This window comes from Hippichthys cyanospilos, chromosome 5 (assembly GCF_059441005.1).
Source record: "Hippichthys cyanospilos isolate Australia breed blue-spotted pipefish chromosome 5, RoL_Hcya_1.0, whole genome shotgun sequence".
In the NCBI taxonomy this organism is placed as follows: Eukaryota; Metazoa; Chordata; class Actinopteri; order Syngnathiformes; family Syngnathidae; genus Hippichthys; species Hippichthys cyanospilos.
This window is the reverse complement of record NC_142373.1, coordinates 8,315,418-8,340,840: the sequence shown is the minus strand read 5'-3', so window position 1 is coordinate 8,340,840 and position 25,423 is coordinate 8,315,418. Positions and strand designations below refer to the sequence as shown.

At 50.9% G+C, this 25,423-nt stretch overlaps 4 protein-coding genes across 5 annotated transcripts; 1 reads left to right on the top strand and 3 right to left on the bottom strand.

Annotated features, from left to right (window-relative positions):
• Positions 1-429: 429 nt before the first annotated feature.
• Positions 430-5,170, top strand: fhl2a (four and a half LIM domains 2a). Its single transcript, XM_088415009.1, has 6 exons — positions 430-533; positions 3,403-3,577; positions 3,898-4,072; positions 4,150-4,319; positions 4,393-4,579; positions 4,709-5,170. Exons 2-6 carry the CDS (start codon positions 3,422-3,424, stop codon positions 4,858-4,860), a joined length of 840 nt encoding a protein of 279 aa, XP_088271135.1. The 5' UTR covers positions 430-533; positions 3,403-3,421; the 3' UTR covers positions 4,861-5,170.
• A 1,224-nt stretch (positions 5,171-6,394) lies between these two features.
• tslig2 (tRNA splicing ligase complex subunit 2) lies at positions 6,395-8,577 on the bottom strand. 2 transcript variants are annotated; one of them, XM_088415465.1, is made up of 4 exons: positions 8,427-8,577; positions 8,134-8,285; positions 7,075-7,321; positions 6,395-6,538 (listed from the first exon to the last, which is right to left on the bottom strand). In XM_088415465.1, the coding sequence occupies exons 1-4, from the start codon at positions 8,535-8,537 to the stop codon at positions 6,482-6,484; spliced, it is 567 nt and encodes a 188-aa protein (XP_088271591.1). In that variant the 5' UTR covers positions 8,538-8,577; the 3' UTR covers positions 6,395-6,481. The 2 variants fall into 2 exon arrangements, with proteins under 2 accessions (XP_088271591.1, XP_088271592.1); XM_088415466.1 differs by having other exon boundaries at positions 7,075-7,269; positions 8,134-8,280.
• Positions 8,578-9,241: 664 nt separating this feature from the next.
• Positions 9,242-14,018, bottom strand: gpr45 (G protein-coupled receptor 45). The gene is made up of 2 exons (XM_088414224.1): positions 13,832-14,018; positions 9,242-12,808 (listed from the first exon to the last, which is right to left on the bottom strand). Exon 2 carries the CDS (start codon positions 12,363-12,365, stop codon positions 11,217-11,219), a length of 1,149 nt encoding a protein of 382 aa, XP_088270350.1. The 5' UTR covers positions 12,366-12,808; positions 13,832-14,018; the 3' UTR covers positions 9,242-11,216.
• Positions 14,019-16,504: 2,486 nt separating this feature from the next.
• On the bottom strand, positions 16,505-18,615 carry pou3f3a (POU class 3 homeobox 3a). Its single transcript, XM_088415278.1, has one exon. It carries the CDS (start codon positions 18,202-18,204, stop codon positions 16,852-16,854), a length of 1,353 nt encoding a protein of 450 aa, XP_088271404.1. The 5' UTR covers positions 18,205-18,615; the 3' UTR covers positions 16,505-16,851.
• Between the last annotated feature and the right edge of the window lie 6,808 nt (positions 18,616-25,423).

The following is a 25,423-nucleotide window of genomic DNA, read 5'->3' as shown; positions in this document are numbered from 1 at the left end:
ACATGATTTGTTTTGATTTTTTGCACTCGTGTGATTCTAATGTTACTTTTGACGCATTTCTATATTCTAACGATAATCCTTTAGAGTGCATTTTTGGTGACTTGGAAGGGATTCGGCTATTTAGGTGTAAAAAGCGTCTCTGCTTTGGAAAAATTGGCATGACCAAACGGCTTCCGGAAAGAATGAATTTTGTAAGCAGAGGTCCCGCCGTATCTGATTGTTGAAAATAAGCGTTGCGTGGGTGAGGGCGAACATAAAGCGTGGGAGTGACCGTAAAAGGCCACGGGGTTGACTCCGGGAGTGAACGGGAGGCCTCCGGGGTTATCTCCGAGAAGCGTTGCTTTATTTATAGATCCAAAAAAAAACAAAAAACAAGCGGAGAAAAAAGCCCTTCCCACTCTTATTGTTGCTCCACCCCCATTTTCAATTAGCCCCCCGTGGGTGGAGTAATGCAATTGACTAGAGATTTGCAAGTGAGTCTTGCCTCAGTCTGATCCAGACTCTGCACGGGCACAAACTTCTCACGCAGCGAGGTAAGGGCGCTCATCTCCAGTCATCTACAACTTGGATTTCCACTCATTCAACAGCTTCATTTCGGGGCAAAATGAGCGTGGCTCGCTGTCCCGATACGCTAACCGAATACCAATAGGAATTCTGTTGCCGGCGGACGTGAGTGTGCGGGGTACTTTTGAAATTGCCATATCATGAGGAACAACTTCCTTTCTGTCTCTCTTTCCGCGTCGATGCTGTTGGTGAGACATCGCAATAATATCGGTTGTATCGCGCAACAAACACTTATTGTCTACGTCATATAAATATATATTCAATATTATTGTTTATAATGCGCCTATCGTGATATTGACAAAATGTATTTTGAAAAAACTGCAAGGATATGAGTGACTATGTGGACTTCCATGAATAAGTTCAACTCACGTCCCAAAAATCGGCCGGGTTAAAAATAACCCAAACAAGAGCGTCTCAAAATTTGGGTCGATGCGACCCAACTTTCTGGGGGGTAGGTTCAATTCACTGTTTTCTACCTGCTTGTCCCCAAAAACAGCCGGGTTAAAAATCGCCTTACTATGGGTCAAAAAAAGACCGCCTCAATATCTGGCGATATCTTGGCAGCTTTCCGGGTGGTTTTGCTCAAAACAACGCGAGAAGATGGCTCTTTTTGTGACAGACAACTTCCAAAATTGTTTGGGGAAAAATTGGTTTTGGACAAAAAAAAACAATACGGAAAGTCAGTCCCAAATTTTGGGTGGGGCCGATTTCAGTCACATGGGGCGGGGCCTTCTGCGACCCGCGAACGGGCTCGTCGTTTTGTCCCCGACCGTTTTTTTTAGAGTGTCAAACAAGCGGCGGCGTATCCGATGATTATCATTATCATTGGAAAGTGAGGCAGGATGCTAATGCGGGACCGTCATCCCCGCCTGCGCCTTCGCAGCACTTGTGCCGGCTTTGCGGGGTTAGAAATCGGCGAGCCGTCGTCATCCGCTCGGCTTTAGCCGCCCCGCCATCAAAGGGAAGCCGACTAGCTGGGAAACAGCTGCCCGCCTCCGCAATTGTATTTGCGCCACTTTAGATGACATCTTTTATTTTTAGGCGGCGGATAAATCCTTATGTAATCTAGGTGGGTCATGGTGGGCAGCCGTAGACAACGACAGGACGTGTGTGTGTGTGTGTGTGTGTGTGTGGGGGGGGGGGGGGGGGGGGGGGGGGGGGCTTTTGAATATCTCGAGAAACGCGATGCTTGAGTGGGACAATGGCTATCTGGAACGGACAACGGAAGTCGCCCACGGAGTTCGCCGTATGGTTTTAAGCCCCGTGCGGTTGCGTCCACCTCACTCTCAGCATACTTTGGCCGAGGGATGGCACGCCGAGGCTAGCGCGATAACTAAGTCGTTAACGTTGTCACCACCTGGGTGAAATTTCAGCTCCCTAGTGCCTTCTTTCAACGCTTTCCCTTTGATGTGAAATGCCTTTAACGCAAAGGTGTGGAACTCCAGTCATGGAGGGCCGCTATCCTTTTCAACCCCCGCTCTCAAATGATCGGGATCGTTTTCCAGCATTCCAATAAGCTCGTCGTCGGAATCGTCCGCGTTACGGACAGACACCTGAAAACGTGCAGAAACTCTTGACTCTTGAGTTTGACGGCCATGCCTCGGATCAGAGGTCCCAAACCGCCAGTCCGCACCCAAAATAAGGATGTTTTGGAACTGATTCAGTTCATCTTTTAACAGGCTTTTGTACCTTGTTTGGCTCCATCTTAGATTTCAGGCCCCGCCTCAGCTCGCCGTTGTTGGCCTAGCCCTAAGCCTTCTATCTTGTAGTGAGCTTCGGTTGAGAGCACTGCCTGTCGTCACACCCCCGGTTCGCGGCGACATGGAGAAAACTGTAAAACGCGCGGAATAGAATAGCGGCCCTGGAGGCCTGGAGTTCGACACCAATGCTGTCACGTAAAGCTCAAAGGATTGGAGCAAATTCCCCTAACCCTAACCCTAACCCTAACCCAACAAAAAGCATCCAAACACAACCGCTTGAAGTAAAATAATGCAGCCCGTAAAAGTACGTTCATATTGGAGTTGTGGAAAAAGCGAGGGGGGTGTGAAGCATGCAAACAGCTGCGCTAGCGACCAGCCGCTGCTCCAAGTGTCATTCAAGCCACTTGTACGCATAGTGACAAAGGATACCTCCTCGTGCTGACAGCTGGAGATTAGCTGATGGACGCATACAGTAGCGGGGCGGGCGTTGGTATGCCGAGGTCCAACCCCGCCCCCTCCCTCTCACGCCCCCGGTCGACCGATAGGGCTTATTTATAACCTCCTCATTTGAAGCCAAAACAAAATGAGCCTGCTCAGAGAGGGCGGGAACGTGGAGAAGCTGGAAATGTGTCAAAGCAAACGCGCTAGGACTCAGGGGTCCCCGACCTTTTTTACGAGTACTTATGGATGCAAAACCTTTGCGTGTGCTCACAGATACCAAAGGGAAATACAAACGAAAACGCTAATGAGCGAAACGCATAGCAGGCAGCGCTACTGTGTGTAACGTGCTAACATTAGCTAGTATGATATCCACGGTCACGGGTTGTCGGCTCAACATTTTGGCCGTATTATCAAAAATTCCCTTCTTCCACTCGTGGGCCACATTTCGCATTTCGTGGCTCTCAGCTGAAGCCGCGCCGTCCTTCCCCACTACAAAACGTCAAACGGACCAATCGAAAAACGACAACCGGGCCAAACAAAGCACGGGTGACAAGATCGCTTCCGAAACGTCACGACTTGGGGCGCGGCCCCGCACCAGTCGAATCCCGGACCGATACCGGGCCGCGCGCCGGCGGTCGAGCTCCGTCGCCGAGCGAGCCTTCACTCCGGCTTCTGCGTCTTTCTTTGCCACGCGAAGCGACCGGCCGCCGGTGAAAATGACGGAACGCTACGACTGCCACTACTGCAAGGAATCCCTGTTTGGGAAGAAGTACGTCCTGCGGGAGGAGAATCCCTACTGCGTGAAATGTTACGAGAGCCTGTACTCCAACACCTGCGAGGACTGCAAGAAGCCCATCGGCTGCAACACCAGAGTGAGTCTCCTAATCACGCGAGCGAAAAGACCGAAAATGGCCGAGAAACGATATTCGGCGTTCCGATGACCATCGTGTTTGTAGAATATAAAGCAAGCGGGTAAAGTCAAGCCTTTGCGTCCGTCTGGAGGGGCGGCCGTTTTGCCACTCGCGAGACGTTTGCAAGGCGAGCCGCTTGATTTATGATCGGCAAACGCACGGGTCATCGGAACGACAAAGGGGCGGGGAAAAAAAGCAAAGCGTCCGGGTGACTCGAATGGGCAAAGCGCGCGCGCCAAGGCGGCCTCGCCCCCGAACCAGCGTCCCCGCGCCGCCGACAGGATCTGTCTTACAAAGACCGCCATTGGCACGAGGACTGCTTCAAGTGCTTCAAGTGCAAGCGCACCCTGGTGGACAAACCCTTCTCCACCAAGGACGAGCAGCTGCTGTGCACCGAGTGCTACTCCAACGAATACTCTTCCAAGTGCCACGACTGCAAGAAGACCATCATGCCCGGTGGGCGCCCGCGCCAAAATAGCCTCGCCGGCAAGGGAACTCCTTCCCTTCACCGCGGCCTTCTCCTTGCGTCGAAGGCTCCAGGAAGATGGAGCACAAGGGCAACAGCTGGCACGAGACCTGCTTCGCCTGCCAGCGGTGCCAGCAGCCCATCGGCACCAAGAGCTTCATCCCCAAGGACAACCACAACTTCTGCGTGCCCTGCTACGAGAAGCAGTTCGCCATGCAGTGCGTGCAGTGCAAGAAGGTAGGCCGGGGAGGGGGGGGCCACACCTCTCCCTCCGAAAGGGCGTCCGCCACCTTCCGCCGCTCCGTTTTAGCCCATCACCACCGGCGGCGTGACCTACCGTGAGCAGCCTTGGCACAAGGACTGCTTCCTGTGCACCAGCTGCAAGCAGCAGCTGTCCGGCCAGAGGTTCACCTCCAGAGACGACTTTGCCTACTGCCTCAACTGCTTCTGCAACCTCTACGCCAAGAAGTGCGCTTCCTGCACCACCCCCATCAGCGGTAAGCTCGCGCCTTCCCAAAAAAAAAAAAAAAGAGGAATTAGATTCCGCACACACTTAAGTTGTGCGGAGACAGCGATAGCGCACGTGTTCACGGCGCGGGTCGGGCCGACGGCGATGGTTTGCTCAGGGCTGGGCGGCAGCAAGTACATTTCCTTCGAGGAGCGCCAGTGGCACAACGACTGCTTCAACTGCAAAAAGTGCTCCGTGTCTCTGGTGGGCCGCGGCTTCCTGACCGAGCGCGACGACATCCTGTGCCCGGAGTGCGGCAAAGACATCTGAAGGGCGCCCCCGAAGCCCGCCCCCAGGCGCACGCGTCCGTAGCGCCTTCGCTCTTTTCTCATGTACATTGTTGTGCCGGCTAGATACCGCTTCATCAAAACGGACGAACAGCGCTAACAGAAAAGCTACTCGCATGAACGTACGGGACGTGTTCGCTAATACGGACAAAGACCGCGCTCCACTAATTCCTTCGGCGTGTTTTGATTAGCCTCTGTGGAACACTTTGCCTTATCGACTTGTGTAAAAAGTAGATGTGCATGGAATCTGCTTTGTGGACTTGAGAATGATTCAAAATAAAGTGTTAACGTGGTCTAAGGTGTCTCATTTAGACTCCTGCCGTCCATTTGGGACAGAACAGGGCTGGGCGACCTTTTACACTTTTTGGCCGGATTTTTTACGGGGCGAGTGGGAGGGCGGAAGCGGACGGAATCACTCGTGTGCTGGCAGGCAGGGGAGTTGCTTTGGTTAACCAAGGTTGGAAGCACGCGGACCGAACCGAGGTCCGAATCCGTCCGCGGTCACAAACAGGGGATTAAAAAGAGATTAATAACGCGTTAAGAATTCTTCAAGCGCTCCAGTTTGTATTTACTTGCCCGCGTTTTGAAAGATCCGCCTTCAATCCGGAAGGCCGCGCGGTCTTTTCCGTTTACCTTCTCCATTTGTCATTTGGAAAGAACTTACTCGGAATATTCTTGCGATAATCCGATTTGTTCATGACAAGTAGCAGAGGTGAACATTTGGAACGATTGATTCAGAAAGCGACGGCGCTTGTGGAACGTTCGTAACGTCCCCCCACAGTGCCACCTGGTGGCTAAACATAAACCATTGCGGCGGGCGTTAGGAACATGGCTCTCACCCTCCAAGTCATTACACTACTATTGCATTACTCTCACCGACATACAGTACCTTGAAATATGGATTTGGCATTCTAATGCACTTCATGACTACACATCCTCTGGAATGACCGCCGCAAACTAAACTCAATTAAACTGACAGTCCATGCTCAAAAATGTCCTAAAAGAAATGTTATTGCTCTCTTGGATCGCTGCAAATGTCAAAGAAATACGTACAAAGAAAACAACAAAGTTCTCTGCATAGCAACGTTCCATCAACGCCATCTCAAGGCAACTAAATGAACTGCATTTGCGTTAACCGCTTTAATAATATTAGACGTTTAAAGGCTTTAGGGGCGCTTTGGGGGGTTGTAGTGTCATTTGTACAGAGTGAAATACAGTATTACTAGTTTTTGTGTGTAGCGCGTTCCAGCAAAATGTCACGCATTAGTCATTACATTACTTTTGTACTGCATGCCTGTTTTACATATAGGCTAGTCTTTATCTTTGGGTTGGACATATTTTAATCATTTGTTTTTTGCTCTATTTTTTATGTACAAAAAATATGAATAGAAGGAAAAAAAACGGAATAATTGCTGTCCATTTTTGTCCCAACACATTTACATTTACTGGGCATTTCCACGCGGTGCACCGCTTCTTAGCCAGCATAGAAAACATAACGAGTGAGCTGCTCAACGGGGTCACATTGGTCGAGGAATTTATTTGAAGCCGCTGGGTGAAATCAACGTCGGGCGAGCGTTAAAGGGGTAGCCGTCTCGTCTCGGCCGTCACGGCCAAGTCACGTGCTGGATCTTTTTCTTTGCCTCTGGGGACGTCAGGACAGCCTGAAGGCACGCAGAAGAAAAACATCAGCAAAAAAGTCCATGGAAAACTCACTGAAAAACATTTCACAACACTACGACGCCGCAAAAAACTAAAAATAGTCAATAACGCAAAAAAGCATTGTCTCGTTTGAGGGCAAGCCGGCATATTAATTAATGATAAAAATGTGTTACAAACTGTAACAAATGGTTATGGTATGTACAACATGGTAGTTGTGATACCGTATTCCATATCGTACGGCGACAATGTCGCCTTTGGATCTTGAATTTTCTCCGGTTACTGGAGACGATATTTTGGCCGAGGCGTTTCGTAAGCTGAATTTTCCGAAAGAAGACGACGCGTCTGTAAGTAAAGGCACCGCTGGATTCGTGTCGTTTTTCCAATGATTGAAAAACAATTCAGCTCATTTTTGCACTACACATTAAACCCATTTGCGGGGCAGAACCGGCCCGCGGTCCGTACGTTTGACCCCCCCGGTCTAAATGCACACACAAATATGCATAACTCACAAAACAAGAAAAAAAAACAGGCTTCTTACAGAGCACTTTGCCTCCCGTTTGAGGCTTGCTGTGTCAGGGCAGCGTGAAAACTTCCGGTCGCAAGTTGTCGTTGACGGCGACGGCGATGAAGCGCCGGATAAACGACGGATGGGGTTGGCCAGGTTTAGTGCCGGAGGGGGTTTTAGTCGGTCCCCTACCCCCGCCGATGGCGCCGCGCCGCTGGTTTCCGTCTTCTTGGGTTTCGGCGAGCCGCGGGAAAGGGAACGAGAGGCACTTAGGTGGTCGCTGCACGGCACAACACCCGGGGAAGGACACATGCCATTATGCGGCGGCGGCAGTAAACTCTTGTAAATTGCGTCCGTCTCGGCAGAAGTTCTTTTTCAAAAACATGACCAAAAGAAGTCCTTGTCATCAAACGGACCATACCGTTTTAGATGTGGCTAAACGGGGCGGCACGGCGGAAAGTCGCCGGCGCGTCCGCCTCACGGTTCGGAGGTCCCGGCTTCAATTCCGGCCGGCCTTCCCGTACCGAGTTTGCGTGTTCTCCCTGTGCCCGCGCGGGTTCCCCCCCGGGCTCTTCCTCCCACATTCCGAAACCATTCGAGCTAAATCGGGCTCTCGGCATTTCCCTTATTACATTTCTGTAGGGTTGGCGGGACACCATCTCGTTCAACGTTAGCAGCGCCGCAAGGGACGGGTTCAAACACTGCTTCCCCCCCCCGTTGACCTCCTTGTTTCGAGAGATTTTGAGATGCATTTTGAAAAGCATTTTTACATTTTGGATCGACATATATCGGATTCCTCAAATTTATCTGGGACAACATACAAAACAAAACAAAAATCACAATATAAAAACAACACAAAATCCAATTTCACTGTTGTATTTTCGTGGAAAGCTGCTTTTATTTTGATGACTTAATTTTGACAATGACTGAAAAGAGAAAAATGCCCCGTTTTTTTGATATGCGTTTCGGAATCAGAAATAGAATGAAGGCAGGGTGGACGGAGCCAAAAGCAATGTGGAACTTGTTTTCTTTTCGGCCCGGCCCGGCCCAAGCCTCCAATCGCCGAAGGGTGCGCTCGGTTTGGTGACTCACCTGCCGCCAGGTGCTTGACGCCCCCGAGTCCCGGCCATCCTCCTGCCCCAGCGGCTGTTGGGCAGTGCTCGCTGCGGCCGCGGGATGACGTGTCGTAGGTAGAGATCTACGAGCTGCTCCCGATTCCCCGAGTCTCTGCAAGTGATCCTTTTCTAGGCCGCAAACAAAAACCGTTCCAAACGCGAACGCGACAAGAGGTTTAGCCTGTTAGCCAAGTAGGCTAACGCAACTCGTTCGTTCCTCGAACTAATTCAACTACATTCTAGGCGTGTCGTTTCAGTGTAACCCCTCACCTCGTTTAAAACTAGCTCCAGAAAGTCCCGGGACAACAGCTCGGGGTGTAGTAAAACGTCCACATCGGAGGCGTAAAGGGCTTTGCCGGCTAATTCACCGGAGGTCGCCATGTTTGCTTTTCCCAGCAAGCTTCACGTGACGTCACGTCACGTCACGTCATTGTCTTCTTTGCGTTTTAGGCAACAAGACTGCCACCTGGCGGAAATCACCCAGTGCCGCACTGTGACGTACAGTAAAATGAAGCCATAGTTTGGAAGTTTTTGTTAAAATATCAACAAAAAAAAATACCAAACCTGTAGATTTTCTTCCCAAAGCATTTCAATATGACTTATGCAAAGATGAGATGTTGTTGGCGTTACGTTAAAGTGATTTATTTGATCGTGTTTTTAAAGGATTCATTACGTAATTAATTATTCAATAGGTTTAAGCCTTTTAGATTCGATCAAATGATGTTACGCCAATGTATGATTAGCGTGGATTTCTTGCACGTGTCTACTATCACACAGAACAAGGTAGACAAATCATTCTGGCTTAGCTTCTTCCAGTTTTGAACTGTAATATCTATTCGTTTTGACGCCCGCTGTTGCAAATCCCAACATCATTTCAGTTTATTCACAATTATCCTCACTCCGATAAATTCACTTCCTCAGCCTCAATCGTTTTCAGTGAAGTGGACACCCGTAGGAAAGATCCGTCGATCGTATCCCGGCAACGTGGCAATATATTCACATCGGGAGACCTCACTACTGTTTACATTGCAAAAGTGGATGACTTCAATGTGTTTTGCTTATTTTTGCCACAACACACACCTTCAGTCCTTTAAAAACCATGTTTATTTTTTTTTGTTTACATTCTTGATAAGCCGTGATGTATCCAAGTCAATTATTACAGCATGATAAATGCTATTGTCTTCTCGTACAAATGTCTGAGAACATCACTGTACAACAATCACATTTTTAAACTGACATTATATCTGTAGTATCTGTCGTGGAAAGACACATCCTTTGATGCGACACAGACTCATTGCAGATGTCCGTTCATCAGTCAAGTTTGAAAAAAGAAACCCAACCAAGTATTTAGGTTTGTTTTTTTGTTTTGTTTTTAAGACGTGGTCCTTGTCAAATATTCTTTTCAGCCCAGTGCCTCTCAACCAGCACAAAATATTTTGGGGTGAAAGGAAGAAAAAAAAAAGACATAAGAGCTCTGTGATTTAGTAAACTTTGAAAGTGCGTTTGCAGTGCTATCTCTAGGCGGATCTTTTACACCGATACCAGAAAATAGATTGTGAGACGTCTACGGTCTTATTTCTGGCTCATCTGCCAGAAAATCTCATCACCGTTGATAATTCATACGTTTATCAAACGTAACAATAGAAAAGCATTTTTTTTTTTTTTTTTTGCAAAAGGGCCCCTAACTAACTCAATTTGGCAATGAAGTTGCTTCAAGCTCCAAATAATTTGCTATTAATCGAAAAGACCAACCTACTGTTCCCGTCACGGAATCGAAGAGCATGGGATCGGATTAGCCCATCCCTTAATCTCGGGGTGTCCGGGGATTTTTCACCAACCCCATCCTTATTTTGGGCTGAAAGGCTCATAACATCGTCAAATACAAATAGATTTTTGCGTTCAACCCCTTGAAATGTTCACTGACATCAGCCCTATCCGTACAGATGCGTATTTACAAAACACTTTCATTGTGTGAGGACAAAAAAGGTAAACAAACAACATGACCAGCTCTTCACTGCTGCAGATTTGGCAGACGATATAATGTTATGCGGCGCATGAAATATAACTTCGCTTCCTTGCAGCAAAATAAAAGCCTTCTTAGACAGAAGCCTTTTGTCAACTACAAGTCCCACAATGTAAAGTTCTTGCGGTGCATTGTCAGGCTAAGCCACTCAATGAAGTCATTGAAAGACTTGCAAATGTCATAAGTTGTCCGCTCGCACCCCCCGGTGGTTTTGGGGTCTCGACGCAAGTAATTCTATTGCGTCCTATTCACGAGTCGCCGTCGAAAGGATTCATGCAAAAATCGGGGGAATCGGGTCTTCGGCGTGACCAAAATTGACAATATTTCCAATTTTGAATGGCAGTAAATGAGCCCGACATGAGCCAAATGGGACACCTATAAGGTGTACCTCTGGACCTCTCGTTTGCAAGCATTTAGAAGGGACGGCAGGACGGCATACTGAAAGTCCTCGTGTTTTGACAATCTATGCAATGTTTTAGCCTCCTAGTGTTTTTTTTTTTTTGTATGTTTTTCCTTTGAATCACACACCGAAAACATCGAAAAGCCCGAGTTGGGTCAAAAACTCCCCCGGGGGTTGAAAACTCACTTAGCCCACGAGGGGTACTTGCTCATCCCGCGCAATATACAAAACAACAGTTGAGCAACGACGGAAGGTTCACAAGCAGGCGAGCGCTTGACAACGGACAATATTGAAGCGACACTTAAGGACTTTCAGCTTTCGTTGATCACGACGAAAGCCGTAGCGTTTTGAGTCGTACAGTAGAAAACTACATCTCCCGTAGCGTCGTCAGAGCCGGCCCTTTCCAATGAAGGAAAACCCTTCAAACGTTCCCGTTCATCGGACGCAGCCACACTTCTGGCCTCGGTTCTCGGGGGAGAAAAGCGCGCCTCGCATTGGGGGAATCGCCCTGCCTTTTTCTCATTGGGCGTATTCGGCGGCATCGGCGTATCTCGGGATACTTTCAGAGGCCAAGAGGATATTCGCCGAAGGCGGGCCACCGCCGCGCGGCCCGCCAGACAGACGCCCGAAGGGTCCCTCACACGGCCGACTGAGTCTCGCCGCAGACGTAGACGTTGCTGGGTCGCACCCTCCTCCGGCTGCGCCCGGCCGCCCTGGGACACAGGCGGCAGCTTTTGGGCACAAACTCCTGGCAGGCTTCCCGGAACTTGCGGATCCTCCAGCAGTAGATGATGGGGTTGAAGACGGTCTTGAGGTAGCTGAGCCACAGGGCGCCGATGCTGACGGGGTAGAAAGCGGGGCCGTAGTAGAAGCGGCGGCTGAAGACGGCCAGCAGGCTGACCACCGTGTAGGGCAGCCAGCAGACGGAGAAGCCCACAAAGAGGATGAGGATGGTGGTGAAGGCGCGGGTCTTGAAGCTCATGTCCACCTTGATGGGCGGCGGTCTCTGCGGCCCCGCCGGCCTCATCTTGCTGACCTGGTTGAGGGCCGGCAGGCAGGAGGGCTCGCTGGCGTGGCTGTGGACGCGCAGGGTGTTGCGGCGCACCGTGTTGAGGATGCACAAGTAGGAGTAGAGCATGACGGAGAAGGGGGCGAAGAAGACGGCCGCCGCCAGGAGGACGGCGTAAGCGCGGTCCGCCGCCGACTCGCTGTAGCCCAGCACGCACTGCGGCGCCCGGCCGTCGCCCGCCGCCGCCGCCGCCGCCGCCGCGCCCGCCCTCCAGCCCACGGCCGAGGGCAGCGCCACGCACAGGCTGAGCAGCCAGGAGCCGGCGATCAGGACCTTGGCCCTGTGCGGGGTCAACTTGTCCTGACGCTGCACGATGATGAGGAAGCGATCCACGCTGATGATCAGCAGGATGGACACGCCCTCCAAGACGAAGAGCCAGTAGAGCGTGACGGAGGCGCGGCAAAAGCCGCTCCCGAAGCTCCAGCCGGCGCTGCCCAGCGTGACGGCGGTGAAGGGCATGCACAGGAGCGACAGCATGATGTCGGAGAAGGCCAGCGTGGCCAGCAGCAGGTTGATGGCCGAGCGCATGGCCGGCTTCTGGTAGACGATCAGGCACACGATGGAGTTGCCCAGGAAACCCACGGCGATCATGAAGATCATGACGGCGGCCAGGGTGGCGCGCAGGCTCACCGATATGAGGGGGGGCCCGGCCGAGGCGCCCGCGTCCGGCTCCGGGAGCTCGCACCCTTCCGCCAGGCTCCCGTTGCAAAAAGCCATCGCCGCTCGATCGGCGGATCGCGACCGGCCGGACGGCCTCGGGTGTCGGCTCGCCGTCAGGGGCGACCCATCCCGAGCGCCGATCGGCCGCCAAAGCCCAGGTCCGAAACGCCGGCTTTCGTTTCGCCGCCGCCGGTCCTCGGAGAATCCGCTTTCCGACGGGTCCCCGACTCCGAGAGGCTGGAGGACCCGCCGCTCTCAGCAAAGGTGGATTTTTTCCGATGTCAGGGGCAAATGTGCTTCTGGCTCCGCCAAAGGTGGTTATTTCCAGCTGAGCCGCGAGCTGGCTTCCTTCCTCTCTCCCTCCCGCCCTTTGCGCAAGACGCGTCGCGTCTCGCACCTCCAGACGATCCGGGACGCTTCGGGATCACATGGAACCGGGATGAAAACGTAGAGGCGGGGCGCAAGCGGCTGCCGTCTGCTGCCGCGCTTGGCGCCGGCGTCTGCGAGGGCGAGGGACAAAGGCGCTCAAAGATGAACATGACAAATATTTTCAAAGCCGAATACGGACGGTATTCATCGCGGTCAAAGAAGTACGTTGAGGTGATGCTGCACGTCACAAGTGAGGATCGAACATCTGCGTATGTCAGGGAGCAGCAAGGCGCGATTTACTTGGGCAAATGTTTGGTGCGGTTCAAGTGAATTTCTGGCATCTTTTCATCGCACATTTTTAACCCCTGTGGGAAATTCTGATGTTTTTGATCTCAAAAAACACCAGGAGGCTCGGGGAGAACATGCAAACTCCACGTAGGAAGGCCGGAGCCATATTCCTTTTCTGTAACATTACACAAATTGCAGTGTCACGCAAAGGAAAAAATATATACATCTACATGTTGGGTTGTGCAAACCCGCAACCCAACGACGGTAACAAACAAAGCGTAAGCGCGGAAGCAACAAAGGACAAATAGTGCCCTTGCAATGGCCGCATTCTTCCAGGAAATCCTCTCCAAGAACGCTGCATAGTTTTGCTGGTTGTTGCTATGGCAACAGGCTTAGCAGCACCATGGCAACAAGCATCCCGTCTACTCTCGTGCTTCCATGACCAAATATATTCCATAGCACCAGCAGTCGCTGCCAATTTCAATCTTACGCGCAGGGTCACCTGATCCTGTTGCCATTTTTTTTTTTTTTTTTTTGGAATGTATATGTTTGCTTGTTATCTTTTTTTTTTTTGGGAATGTATATGTTTGCTTGTTATCGAATCTTCTGTCGGATTAAAATAGGCACGTGTGAGATCGCTTTCCGTGAGATGATTGGGTCTAAAGGTGCGTTTTATAGGATCTAGTAGCCCAGCCCGCCGCGCGCAATGAAATCAAAGGATAATGCAGGATTTGCCTCCCGATGGCCTGATGTGCCTCATTCAGTCTACAGTCTTCATATTATTCACCCTGATCGTTGGACCTGAGTATGGAGGAACCCATAATGGGGAAATGTATTGATGGGGGGGGGGGGTGAAAAAGACCCACCTTGAAGCGTTCATGATGTAGCAGTCGGTAGCAGCGTGCTGCTTTCCCATCTCGCGCAAGCCTACAGCCATCCGTAGCATATGCTAAATGAATAACGCGAAAAGGATGCGATCGGACGCGTTCAAAGCGCCTCGGTTCGCCTCGGCTCAGCTCGGCTCGGCTCGGATCGGCTCGGCTCGGTCGTCATCCTGCCGCCTGCGGACGACGCGCGCGCTACGCCGAGCAGGCGCACGCCGATTTAAAGAGACAGTACAGGCCAAAGTACAAAAATGGAACATTTTCTTTCTTTCTTTCTTTCTTTGAATGACTTTTGAGTGGCGAGGTCGTCAGCCTGACAGGCTTGAATTGTGTTGTTGTGCAGTCTTAGTAATGTTTAAAGTAATATAATGATCGTATCCTTTGCATATAGGTTTCATATATTAAAATGTATCGAGTATCACTATTTTGATTAGTAAGGGGGAATGGTAAATCAAATCACGAAATTAGAATTTATCTTCGATTGGCTCAAAAACTACCTACTACTATATTTTGTATTCGACTTTCATGTACTTTTGATGGGCTTATACAGGGTATGGTGATCCATAAAAAGCAGCTTTTGAAATCTCTTGCTGTAGCAGGTTTTGTCCACTAGACAGCAGCCTTGTGCAGTATACGCTGGATTTATCAGTAAACTGCTGACAACCGGCCAGATGGACGAAATAGCACCTGCAAAGATGTTTTCTGCTCATGCTCGAACTGTTAATTATTATCCTGAAGAGTGATTTTTTTTTTCCATCCCTGCAACTTGCCCACGCCGTGCAAAGTGGCACGGCGCCACCTCGCTTGCACTCCGCAGATGTGACGCGTGCATGTATGCGCATCACGTCCGCTGGCGAGCTCGCAGGAAGGGACGTTTTTTTTTTTTTAAATTACACACCTCTGCCGATACGTCGCCACCACATCGTTCGGCTAAAAAGCAAACACGACGGCCTGGCGCTTGCATTCCTGCATGCGCGAGAAATGTTCCTCTCATGAAATGTGAATATTGAGAGTGCAAAGGAGGGAAGAAAAAAAACGGGCACACGAGGAACAGAGAGTTCCACTGCAGCCTCGCATTATGCACAAGTTAGAAGAACGCAATCTTACTTTTTGCCGTGCATGTGCAATGTTCATAAACGCAAGCAAAAGTCTGATTATTCTTCCTTTGACATTTTCCTTCCTGTCGATGAAAACTAAAGTCATCCATATCATGATGCATTATTGATGTCGTTATGTGATGTAAAAAAAAAAAAAAAAAAGTTCATCCAAAAAGGGCTGTAGTCGGAAAGCCTTTTTGGGCCGCTTTTATTTCGATTGAACAAATGTTTATTCTTACTATAGATCATTCTGGGGCTGTAATCTGGGCTTTCCATATCCGCATATTTAATGGTATTTAAACAGTGTATAGCTTTATTAATGTCTACTATATTAGTCTGTTTAAAAAAAAAAAAAAAGTCCCACACCTGTACAGTTGTTCACAGCGGCGGTTCTCAAAGTGGGTCCGTGAAATCGTTTGAGTTATTAATAAAAATGTACGTCTTCATTTCATTTGATCTTATATTGGATTGTGTAAGTATTCATGACTACATATATATATTTGACTTAATAATTGGCAGCTTGGGGGAAGTTGACCCAGTTTGTTATATGGAGGCGTGAAATTTGCAAAATCAATCAATCAATAAATAAAAACGCAAAGTTGAGTATAGCTGAAAGGTAATACGTATGTTTGTTGTCAAATTGAATGGTTCATAAAAAGGCACTTATGTTTGGCTTAAATGTTTTTTTGTTGTTGTTTCCGCAAATATTTCCAATAGGGTTTTTGGAAAAGGTGCCGTCTCAAAGTACAAAACGTCGGAGAAGCCCTGCTTTTCAGTACGTGTAATGGCTCTGAAAAGTCATTGTTTGGAAATGATCAAATATGCGCTCACATACTGTCGAAATACATATTTAATGAGCATATTTTATGGAATGCAAACTCAAGCGCGAACTGCATCCCTTTATACTTTTTGTTTACTGATCGTGTTACTTGGCAAGCAGCATTTTTCGCTCGCACGCTTGTTGCTTTCCACGCAGGTTTACTTACACAAATTGCAAAGGTAGTATACATCAGATGGCAAAAGGTGAAACGTCACCGCAAAGTAACAATGCAAGTTGAACTCCCGCACGCCAAATCTTGAGCTCCACTCCAGTCGGCTTTCGTGCGAGCAACTTTACAAAAAAAAGTTTGAATAAACGGTGCCGAATCCGCGAGAGGTACAAATTTTCATTTCGTCACAAAGCGCGAAAATAGACTTTCAACAAATGACCCAAAAGGCATGTCCTCGGCGTTAGGAAACCATAATACAAGAGTGTGCGTTTTTGTTGGCCGCATCTGGCATCAAATTCTCTTAGCCATTATTTACGAGTCATTGTTTACGACATCATCTGCAAGACGTTAACATAATTTTTGGCTCCACTTTATATACTGTCAACGCCTTCCTCGTCCGATTTTTCTAAAAATCTTTGTGTTTGGGGATGATGATTGGAGTCTGATTTATATAAAATGTGTGCATGTTAATACCCGGAAAGTCGTTGCCAGACAGACAGACATGGATGGATGGATAGATGGACAGACAGACAGACAGATCGTGTATAATAATGTTCAACTCGCATATGTGGTCTTCCACGGCGGTCCAATTTATTAAATAATTCACCGGAAATGCTGTTGAACGAGGGCGAAATAAATAGTGCAAATCACACAATAATACACACTGACTCGAAGGCAAAGGAGCGTTTCGTTCTTGAACCAAATATATGAAGACGGAGCGGAGAAAGGGGTCCCTGGAACTGCACAGAACAATAAGAAAAACGAATCGATTATTGCTTTCGGGAATAAGCGGCGAGCGTCCGTATCTTTTGTTCGGACGGCGATGCATAACAAGGGACTTTTGAAACGAGGCGGCGGGGAAGACACAGTTGTTCTGTGGCAAGGGAGGGGGGGGGGGGGGCGCGAGCATCGGCGCTCACGTGTCGCCGTACATCCTCTTGCAGTCCGCCGAGGGCGGCGGCGTGTCGCGCACCTGCGAGTAGGCGTCGCCGCCCGGGCTCCGCGGCAGCCCGGGCGGCGTCATGCGCTTCTCCTTCTGCCTGCGGTTGCAGAACCACACGCGCACCACCTCCTTCTCCAGCTGCAGCGCGTCGGCCAGGCCGTTGATCTCCTGCGCCGACGGCTTGGGGCACTTGAGGAAGTGGCTCTCCAGCGCGCCCTTGACGCTCACCTCGATGGACGTGCGCTTCTTGCGCTTGCGCCCCTGCGTGGCCATCTTGTCCATGGCGGCCGGGCTGCCGGTGCTCGAGTCGGCCTCGTCCAGCCACTTGTTGAGCAGCGGCTTGAGCTTGCACATGTTCTTGAAGCTGAGCTGCAGCGCCTCGAAGCGGCAGATGGTGGTCTGCGAGAAGACGTTGCCGTAGAGCGTGCCCAGGGCCAGGCCCACGTCGGCCTGCGTGAAGCCCAGCTTGATCCGCCGCTGCTTGAACTGCTTGGCGAAGTGCTCCAGGTCGTCCGAGGTGGGGGCGTCCTCGTCCGAGTGCGCCTCCGGGTGCTGCTGCGCGTGCTGCTGCTGCTGCTGGTGCGCGTGGTGGTGCGCGTGGTGGTGGTGGGGATGGAGATGGTGATGGTGAGCGTGCTGGTGGTGCGGGTGCTGGTGCTGGTGGGGGTGATGGGGAGCGTGGTCCAGATCCGGGGAGTCCCCGCGCACCAGCGCGCCCGGGTGCATCAGGCTCTGGGTGCTCAGCATCCCGTTGACGGTGAAGGCGGCGGCCGCGGCGGCGGCGACGGCGGGTTGGGAGTAAGCGAGGCTCTGCTGCTGCTGCTGCTGCTGCTGCTGCTGCTGCTGCTGCTGCTGCTGCCGCTGCCGCTGCGGCGCCGCCTGGCCCTCGCCGATGTCGAGGGAGCCCCCCCAGCCTCCGGCGTGCGCCGGGTGGCCCCCCAAGTGGGAGCCGCGGTGGTGCAGAGCGGCGCCCGGGTGGAGGTCCTCCCTCCCGCCGCCGCCCCTCTTGCTCTCCTGAGCCTGAGAAGCGGCCGGCCAAGACGCGCCGACCTCGGCCGCGGCCGCTGCGGCGGCAGCTGCGGCCGCGGCCGCAGCCGCGGCGTGCGGCAGCGACGTCACCCACTGGTGGGCATGACTGAGCATGTGCCCCCCGTTGCCGGCTCCTTGCATGAAGTCTGCGCCCTGCACCATCTTGACCGAGGGGTCCCCTCTGAAGGCGCCGGAGGACACCGAGGTCTGCATGCTACCTCGCCGATCCGAGTGCGAGATCGGCCCGCTTAAAATCCTGCTGCTGGCTAGGTACGGACTGGAGGTGGCTGTAGCCATCCCCCCCACACGCACACGCACCGAAATTCTCGACCTTTATTCGGGATTGTTGTGGATCTTCTCAACACTGGATCCGCTCACTAATTCAAATGAAAACAGTCCTTCGAGGGAAGACGGCCCTTGAAAAATAAGTGAAAAGCAAGAGGTTCAGCAAAAGTTACTGTAAAAAAAAAAAAAAAGTTTCCCCAGTCGTGAAAAGTCCTCGGAATGCTTTGCTATTCGATCCGTGCCTGCCCGCATGCGCAAAAGTCTGCCCCCCCTCCCCTTCTCGGTCTCGCAATTTGGATTTTTATTTTTTTCCAGAACGCAATGAAATGATAAGGAGGAAAAGTCCCCGCTGAGTCGAAGCGCATCCTCCGCGGCGCAAAGGAGGCGAACGTGTGTTTAACCGGGACCACGGCCGAGCTTCCCTCTTCCATCTCCGGCCAATTAGGTGCAAACTAGCTCGCTGAGTCCTCCATGATTGGACGCTCAGTCGGAGAGGAGTATGTGTGTCCGTGCGTGTGTGTGAGCGCATGTGCTGGGATTGCTTATCTGTAGTCAGCGCGCTCAACTTATTGTACGCTTACACCACAACCTTATGCAAATCTTGTTATGGCGTCAATGGTCACAAAATTAGCTACATTTTGCTTCAGAAGTTCGCCGTTGCTCGCTTTTGAATGTACATGCGTTCATTCTGCAGTTTGTTGACTCATAGATCGAGCCCTTTCTAATATTTTGTCATCAAGCTATAACCCACAACATTACCGATTACATTACGTGTCACCCCCCACCCCCCGGAAAAACAGTAGCAAAACAGCATAGTTTTAGCATAATTATTTTAGCTTGATCACCAATTTCCTTTGTACATTTGTAGCTACATCATTGCATGAATTTTCACCTATCAGTTCTTATCTGGAAAAATGTCCGACAGATCAGTGCGGCTGTTGGCAAATGGCGGTCCGAGTACCCCTGGGGTTACGCGGAGGCACATCATGGTGCGTGAGATTTCAACAGGGATTCTGCTGCCGGCACTTAATGCTTCTCAATGCCCTCACAGGAACGGAACACGTTTATTTTCAGTTTAGGAGCAAATTAATTGGAACACGAAACAACTTATTGCGTAAAAAGAACCAAAGCCTCTCACACTTTCTTCTTTCGTAGCTATGGACTAACGCAAGAATGAAGCTGCAGGTTGCACATTGATGCATGTCATGGCAATTTAGTGAAGTTAATAATGAGGTATTCATTTATCATTTGGGGCGTTGCGAAAAAGGTCCAGCGCTTGCCAGAAGTTTTGATTTTTGCTTTAGCCGTCAAGAATGGAAGAAACACGCGGCCGTGGTCGCACAACGGCACGAGTGCCGACGTTCGTCTCGGGATGAAAACATAAAGACCGGCGCGGTCCTCGGCCCGCCGAGCAAATAAGGCGCGCGCGCGCGCCTCGCGCATGCTAATGCCTTGGGATGGCTCAGCAAAGAGCTCAAAGCCGCCAGCGTGCACTTGGAAAGAGAATTTTCCAAAGCGGGCCGGTCCGCGGGAGCGTCCCAGGCGCGAGGCCTTCTCGGACCCGGCTTTTACTCCGACGCTTTCGGCCCGAGATTGGCTGCCGGACGGCGTTGATGAGCGCAACGCATTCCTTTTTGCCGTAAGGCGGCGGTTCTCAAAGCGGGGTCGGCCAACCCCCGGGGGTCCGCAGGGGCCCATTTGTGTTCTTTTCATGTCTTTGGATATTCGGCCGTCTAAATTTAGGACTCTTTAATAATGCAATCAATTCAGTCGGTTTCACACTGTATATGTTTACAAATGTAATCATTGGGTCAAAATGTGTTTCGTATCTGCAATTGCTTGACGTCAGCGAAAAAAAATGATATTCTATGTATTTATAGATAGATAAATAATTGGCAGCAACCTGTTTGGAGGGAATTGACCCGCTTTCTTATAAGGGGGCGTGCAATTTGCAATTTTTATTTCGTAAACATCAGAATGGCTGAAAAGCAAATATACATGCTTTCAAATTGAACCCGTTGGCCACTTTTGCATATTATTATGGCTTCGATGACTTTTTTGTTTCTGCAAACATTTGCGATGGGGGTCCTTGGGAAATGTCCTTTCTACAGTCCCCGACTATAGAAGCCCTGTTTTAAACTAAATTGACCGAGTGAAAAAAAAGGATCGTATTTTGGATCGTCCGGCAAAAAAAACATACCCCCCGAGTGTTGGCTTCAGTTTTAGCGCGTTAGAAGTTTCAAGAGTTTGGAGCGAAAAAGAAACCGTTTCCACCATTTCCTCTGCCTTCTCAATATTTTCTCCCAAATTGTCAAAGTGCTCGTGCGTTGCGCTGAAACAGCGGCTAAAGTTTTTGCCGCTTTGAATGATTTTTAATGAAGCGTAATGAGGAAATATATTCACACCGCGTCGCTAAGGAATGCCGACGGCTCGTACTTTCTTGCATCCTTCACCTTGAACGATCGATCGCGCCGCTAACGCGTTCAAACGCTACGTCTCCAACCCGCGAAATCCAAATCATCGTCGGAATCGCAATAATAATGAGACAAAGCAGGCAGCCGGGTCCAAAAGCGGCAGAGCGTGTTCCAAGTCCGGCGGCGGAATGTTGAGGAAGCCAGATGAGCGCGGAGGGACGCGCTAATCTTTTGCATGTGTTGCGCCGTCTTGCTGCTCGCATTTGTTATTCATGAAGGAAACCGGGTGAAGAGGCCCACTTGCCACGCCCTCCCCTCCCCGCTCCGACGTTCGCCCCGCGCGCGGTCGCTTCCGCTCTCGCCGCTTCCTCGGCTGACCGCCGTTGCTCTTGACAAAAGATCATCTTCAAATCAGGCGCCGTCTCTTTTTGCCCGAGGCCGAGTCTTCCCCGAGGGGCGGGGCCGCCCCCTCCGCCCCCCTGACGCTTTTGGGGCCGGACCGGGGCTCGCCAACCTTTAAACAGACGGATAGATAGCGCGCAGCGAATAGCACGTCCGCCTCACAGTTAAGGGACTCGAGTCCCGATCCGGACGGCTCCGGCCTTCCCGTGTGGAGTTTGCACGTTCTCCCCGAGCCCTCGCGGGTCCTCTCCGGGCACTCCCGCATTCCTAAAACACGCGTGGCAGCTGTATTGGACATATGCTGCTATCGGACGCACGGATGGTTGCGGTCGGCCGGCAGGCGGTCGAGGGCGTCCCCCGCCCACTGCCCCAAGCCGGCTGGGATAGGCACCGGCAAGCCTGCGACCCGCAAAGCGGCTCTGGAAAAGGGATGGATAGATAGAAAGATGTAGATATATCTATTTAAAATTTCACATTACCGGTAATAGGAAGCACTTCATACTTTTGGCCTTCGGTTTTGGGTAAGCAAAAATGTGTCTTACGTTTGGGGGTTACGCTATTTTCCCACACCGCAAAGAGTCGCATCATAGGGACAGAAGTGGAAGTAGATCCGCTCTTGCGTTTAAAGAAAGAAGGTACCCGAACGGCCGCAGAGGGGGAACTCCTTGAGTTTGCTCTTTGAATTGAGGCCGGCGGGGCTTGGTCCCGCGGTTGCCGTCGCCGGCGCGTTTTGACCTTCAGCGGCAGCGAGGCTTCGCAGCGTGAGCCTTTCCCCGCACGCCCCCCGCCGGGCACTTTAAATCAGCGGCGGGCCCCGTGGCGGCGCACCGCAGATGAGCCCGGCCCGGCCCGGCTCAGACGGAGAGGAAACGGTCACAGCGCATGCAAATGCCAGGCCCCTATTTGTGCACGTTAGGAAAGGGGACCGCTGAAAAATGGATCATTTTAGACCTTTTCTCGCTTCGTCCTTCTGTCACAAACCCTACATACTAAACGTACAGTAAAGGTCGACGGTTTTCATTTGGATCGCGTGTCTTGGAATTTGGAATCAGATTATGCGCGAGTCACTGAAAAAAATGGATCGCGCTCGGAAAAACGTGCCACCCTCAACTAAATTTAATGTAAGGAAAGCTATAATCATACTTATACAGCATTTGGGGTATTACGGCCTACGTATGCTCAAAACCAAATTTCTAGCTGAACACTTTCGCCAGTATTTGGAAAGACGACCCAAAATACCTGGCATTGTAAAGAGCGACTTGTATCCTTACTGGCGCGGCGTAACGAAACCAGCGCAGCGCCATTCTCCCGCTGGTGATCCCGACTTGGAGTGGAGAGACTTTTACAGGACAGGCGGAAAGTGCGGCAGCGATCACGTTTGCTAATTGGGAACGATCGTCAATTCCGGGGCCTGCCGGGATGCAAGTAATGACACCCGATGGACGGATGTACCGCGCCGCCTCGTCGGCGGCTCTCCCATTATGCATGAGAGGGGGAGCTAATGCGTGAAAATGACCGCCGTCGATCCCAAGAGATCATTTGCAATGGGCCAAATGGACAAGAAATAGCGCGAGGAGATTTACAGGGATCGAAGAGAACTTTGGGTCTTTTCTGTCGGCCGCAGGTGTGATAGCTCCGAGCGTTTATTAAGGTAATGGCGGAGCGCGCATATTGGAGCCGGCTTGACAGACGGTCAAACGAAACGTCCGGCGAGCCGCCAAGTCCCCGAGCGCCGCTCGGTGGCCCGAAATAATGACCTCGCCCAACTGATCTACCGCGGTCGCTCCTTCGACCGTTCATTTTCTTTGGCGCCGCCGCTGGCCGCTGGCCATTTTGTCGCCAGGACGGAGGGCGCGACTTCCCTTGAGAGCACTCACCGTCGGCGACGCCGACGGCGAAACGTGGCCCGCCGGCGTCCGTAAGTCGTACTTTGAGGGAATGCCGTCGTTGATGATAGCACGCCCCCAATGAGTTTGTTTGTCGAGCCGACAACTCGTGACCGCGGGTGACATGAATTAGATCGTACGAATCGAGTCCTATCTGGAATAACGATTCTCTCCTTTTTTAAATCGGCGGGCGGCACCGCAATCGCATTGCGTCTTCCCGACCCGGCATCAGATGACGGCTTCTCCGTCCCTCGCCAGAAACGCCGAGAAACGTCGCAGGAAATACCTGCAGCCCCGCAGCCCGCGCCGGCGGACAACTGCGGGCCTGTGCTGGCCAGCCAAGTTAAACAGCGGGCCTCCCCCGGGGGCCTCCTCTGGCCAGCCCAGCGCCATTTCTGAATGGAGCCGATTCTGCGCGAACCTCCTCGCTGAGCGCCGCGCGCTCGCTCGCGGAGACTCTCTGTCGCTCGCCTGCTTGGGTTCATTCACGGCGAAAAGGAAGTCGCGGGGACATCGGTTGGCGCGAGGGGCGGGAAGCTCCGCGGCGTTTTGAATTTTGCCGGTGCCGTAATGATGGCACTCAGCGCTGGGCGGTGATGTCCATATTGCCACATATGCAGAGTGACTACGTACTGCAATACAAATCTCAAGCGGTCTGTGGTTATAAAAACTGTTGGGACACCTGCACCAAAGTCTTTAGTTCAACCCGAGAATGAAATGGTGAGTTGCCAATCCCCTGCCCCCATCCACAAGAAAAGTCTCAAGTGTTGACCGGTACATGCCCATCAAAATTTGGGGGAGCCCTGCACCAATTGGCAAGTCCTTAGTTCAACCTAAGAATGACACCGGTGATTTGTTTTTCACCTTTGACACTGCGCTCCCGGGGCTACGCATAGGCGGGATGAGAGACGACCTTGGCGTGCGGAAAGCGGTCCGATTCGTGGCGTCTCTTTGATGTGCATCATCAAAGAGCGTCCTCCTCCTCTCCTCCTTGGACCAAAGGCTACTGTTGTTTTTGTTGTTGTTATTGATATTGTTTTCCAGCCTGCGTCTGACCATGACTCTGATGCTAAAGCGGAGGTGGCGAGGGGGGTTTTAATTAGCTGCATAATAGATCAGAGGAGCTGGGGGGGGGGGGGGGGGGGGGGTTAGAGGAGGTAGCGGCCCACATCAAAACAGGCCGCGTCGAGCGCGCGAGCTTCTGCCTTTCTCCGACACGGCCGCCTCGGCGTTCAACGTGGAAAGTTTTGACGCGGGGTTAACCATTCGGAATGTGCAAAAAAAGCACAAGACTCACGCACGTCGTTAAACAAGTGCAAACGGTTTCTTCATCTGCGAATCTGCGAGCCGCTCCTGTGAAAAAAGGCAACCTACGATTGGTGCTTTACTTCGACGCTTGCTTGCACATCTGCGCATCCATTTAAAAGGATCCGTGTGGATACCTGTTACCTGTTAATGTTGTTAATGAAGAAGAGGTATCGACACGCGTCGAGCGGCTGGAAAGTAAAGAGACCGGCATCGGGACCCGACCAAAGGGAAAAAGCAGAACGGGGTAGTTCTTGATGTTCCTTGTAAAGAAGATAGCTGTATGGACTCGTAAACTGCATCTCCCACATTCACTGATTGTTTGCATTGTTGCCACATTTCTCCCCCAACCCTTCAGGGCAGCAATGGCTTATGTACCTTGAGCAACCCAAATGAGCGGAAGGAGATCTGAGAAGGTCAGGTGCCTGTCCGCTCCCCTCGCGAGAAAAATAACCTTGCCGTCTTCCTTCCTGTGTGTTGTTTATTAAGTGGTCTAGGTTGGTGGACGTAACAGGAGGAAAGATATAAAGTCTGGCAAACAAGTAGTCATTTTTTAGGTTACTTTAATTTGAATTTTCAAAGACAAAAGTCTTATCAAAACAGCGTAGTGTTCGCTGAGACAGGGATTCTCAAAGTTTTTGGAGTCAGGGACTCTTATAGGGAAGCAAAATTTCCAAGGACCCCTAGTGCAAACGTTTGCAGAAACGAAACCAAAAACAAATCTTTTAAGCAAAATATCAGAGGTTATTTTTATTCTCCAACACATGCAATTTGATCACAAGTGTATTTGTTACTTTTCAGCTATACTGAAGTTAGAAAATAAAGATTGCAAACTGCACGCCCCCTGATAACAAACCAGGTCAATTACCAATTATTTAGTTCAAAAGAGCATCGAATAAAATGCCGCTTTAGCTTTGCTAGCTTCATCGCCTCCTAAGCAAGCAATTTTAGACACAAAAGGCATTTTGACAAATTTCAAAAATTATTCCAATTATTTTTTTTTTTTATTTTTTAACAATTTATTAAATTGTTAGATGTGATTGTTTTGTTGATGAGCCATGAATAAATACACAATTTCATATAAAATGACCACAAATAAACATTTTGTAACGATAACGCAGGTGTATTCACGGACCCCTTGCAGTCGGGCTCAGCCCTCCCCCCAACCCTAACCCTAACCCTAACCCTAACCCTAGCCCTAAACCTAACCAGTTTGCGAACCAC

What these genes read in the sequence shown, in the direction of transcription:
- pou3f3a (XM_088415278.1), bottom strand. Translation starts at nt 18,204, where the DNA reads ATGGCTACAGCCACCTCCAGTCCGTACCTAGCCAGCAGCAGGATTTTA.
- fhl2a (XM_088415009.1), top strand. Translation starts at nt 3,422, where the DNA reads ATGACGGAACGCTACGACTGCCACTACTGCAAGGAATCCCTGTTTGGG. An exon ending in CAAGAAGACCATCATGCCCG is followed by an intron (nt 4,073 to 4,149) that starts GTGGGCGCCCGC and finishes CTTGCGTCGAAG; the next exon opens with GCTCCAGGAAGATGGAGCAC. An exon ending in CTGCACCACCCCCATCAGCG is followed by an intron (nt 4,580 to 4,708) that starts GTAAGCTCGCGC and finishes TGGTTTGCTCAG; the next exon opens with GGCTGGGCGGCAGCAAGTAC.
- gpr45 (XM_088414224.1), bottom strand. Translation starts at nt 12,365, where the DNA reads ATGGCTTTTTGCAACGGGAGCCTGGCGGAAGGGTGCGAGCTCCCGGAG.
- tslig2 (XM_088415465.1), bottom strand. Translation starts at nt 8,537, where the DNA reads ATGGCGACCTCCGGTGAATTAGCCGGCAAAGCCCTTTACGCCTCCGAT. An exon ending in TGGAGCTAGTTTTAAACGAG is followed by an intron (nt 8,286 to 8,426) that starts GTGAGGGGTTAC and finishes TTTGCGGCCTAG; the next exon opens with AAAAGGATCACTTGCAGAGA. An exon ending in AACGGGAGGCAAAGTGCTCT is followed by an intron (nt 6,539 to 7,074) that starts GTAAGAAGCCTG and finishes GCGTGCCTTCAG; the next exon opens with GCTGTCCTGACGTCCCCAGA.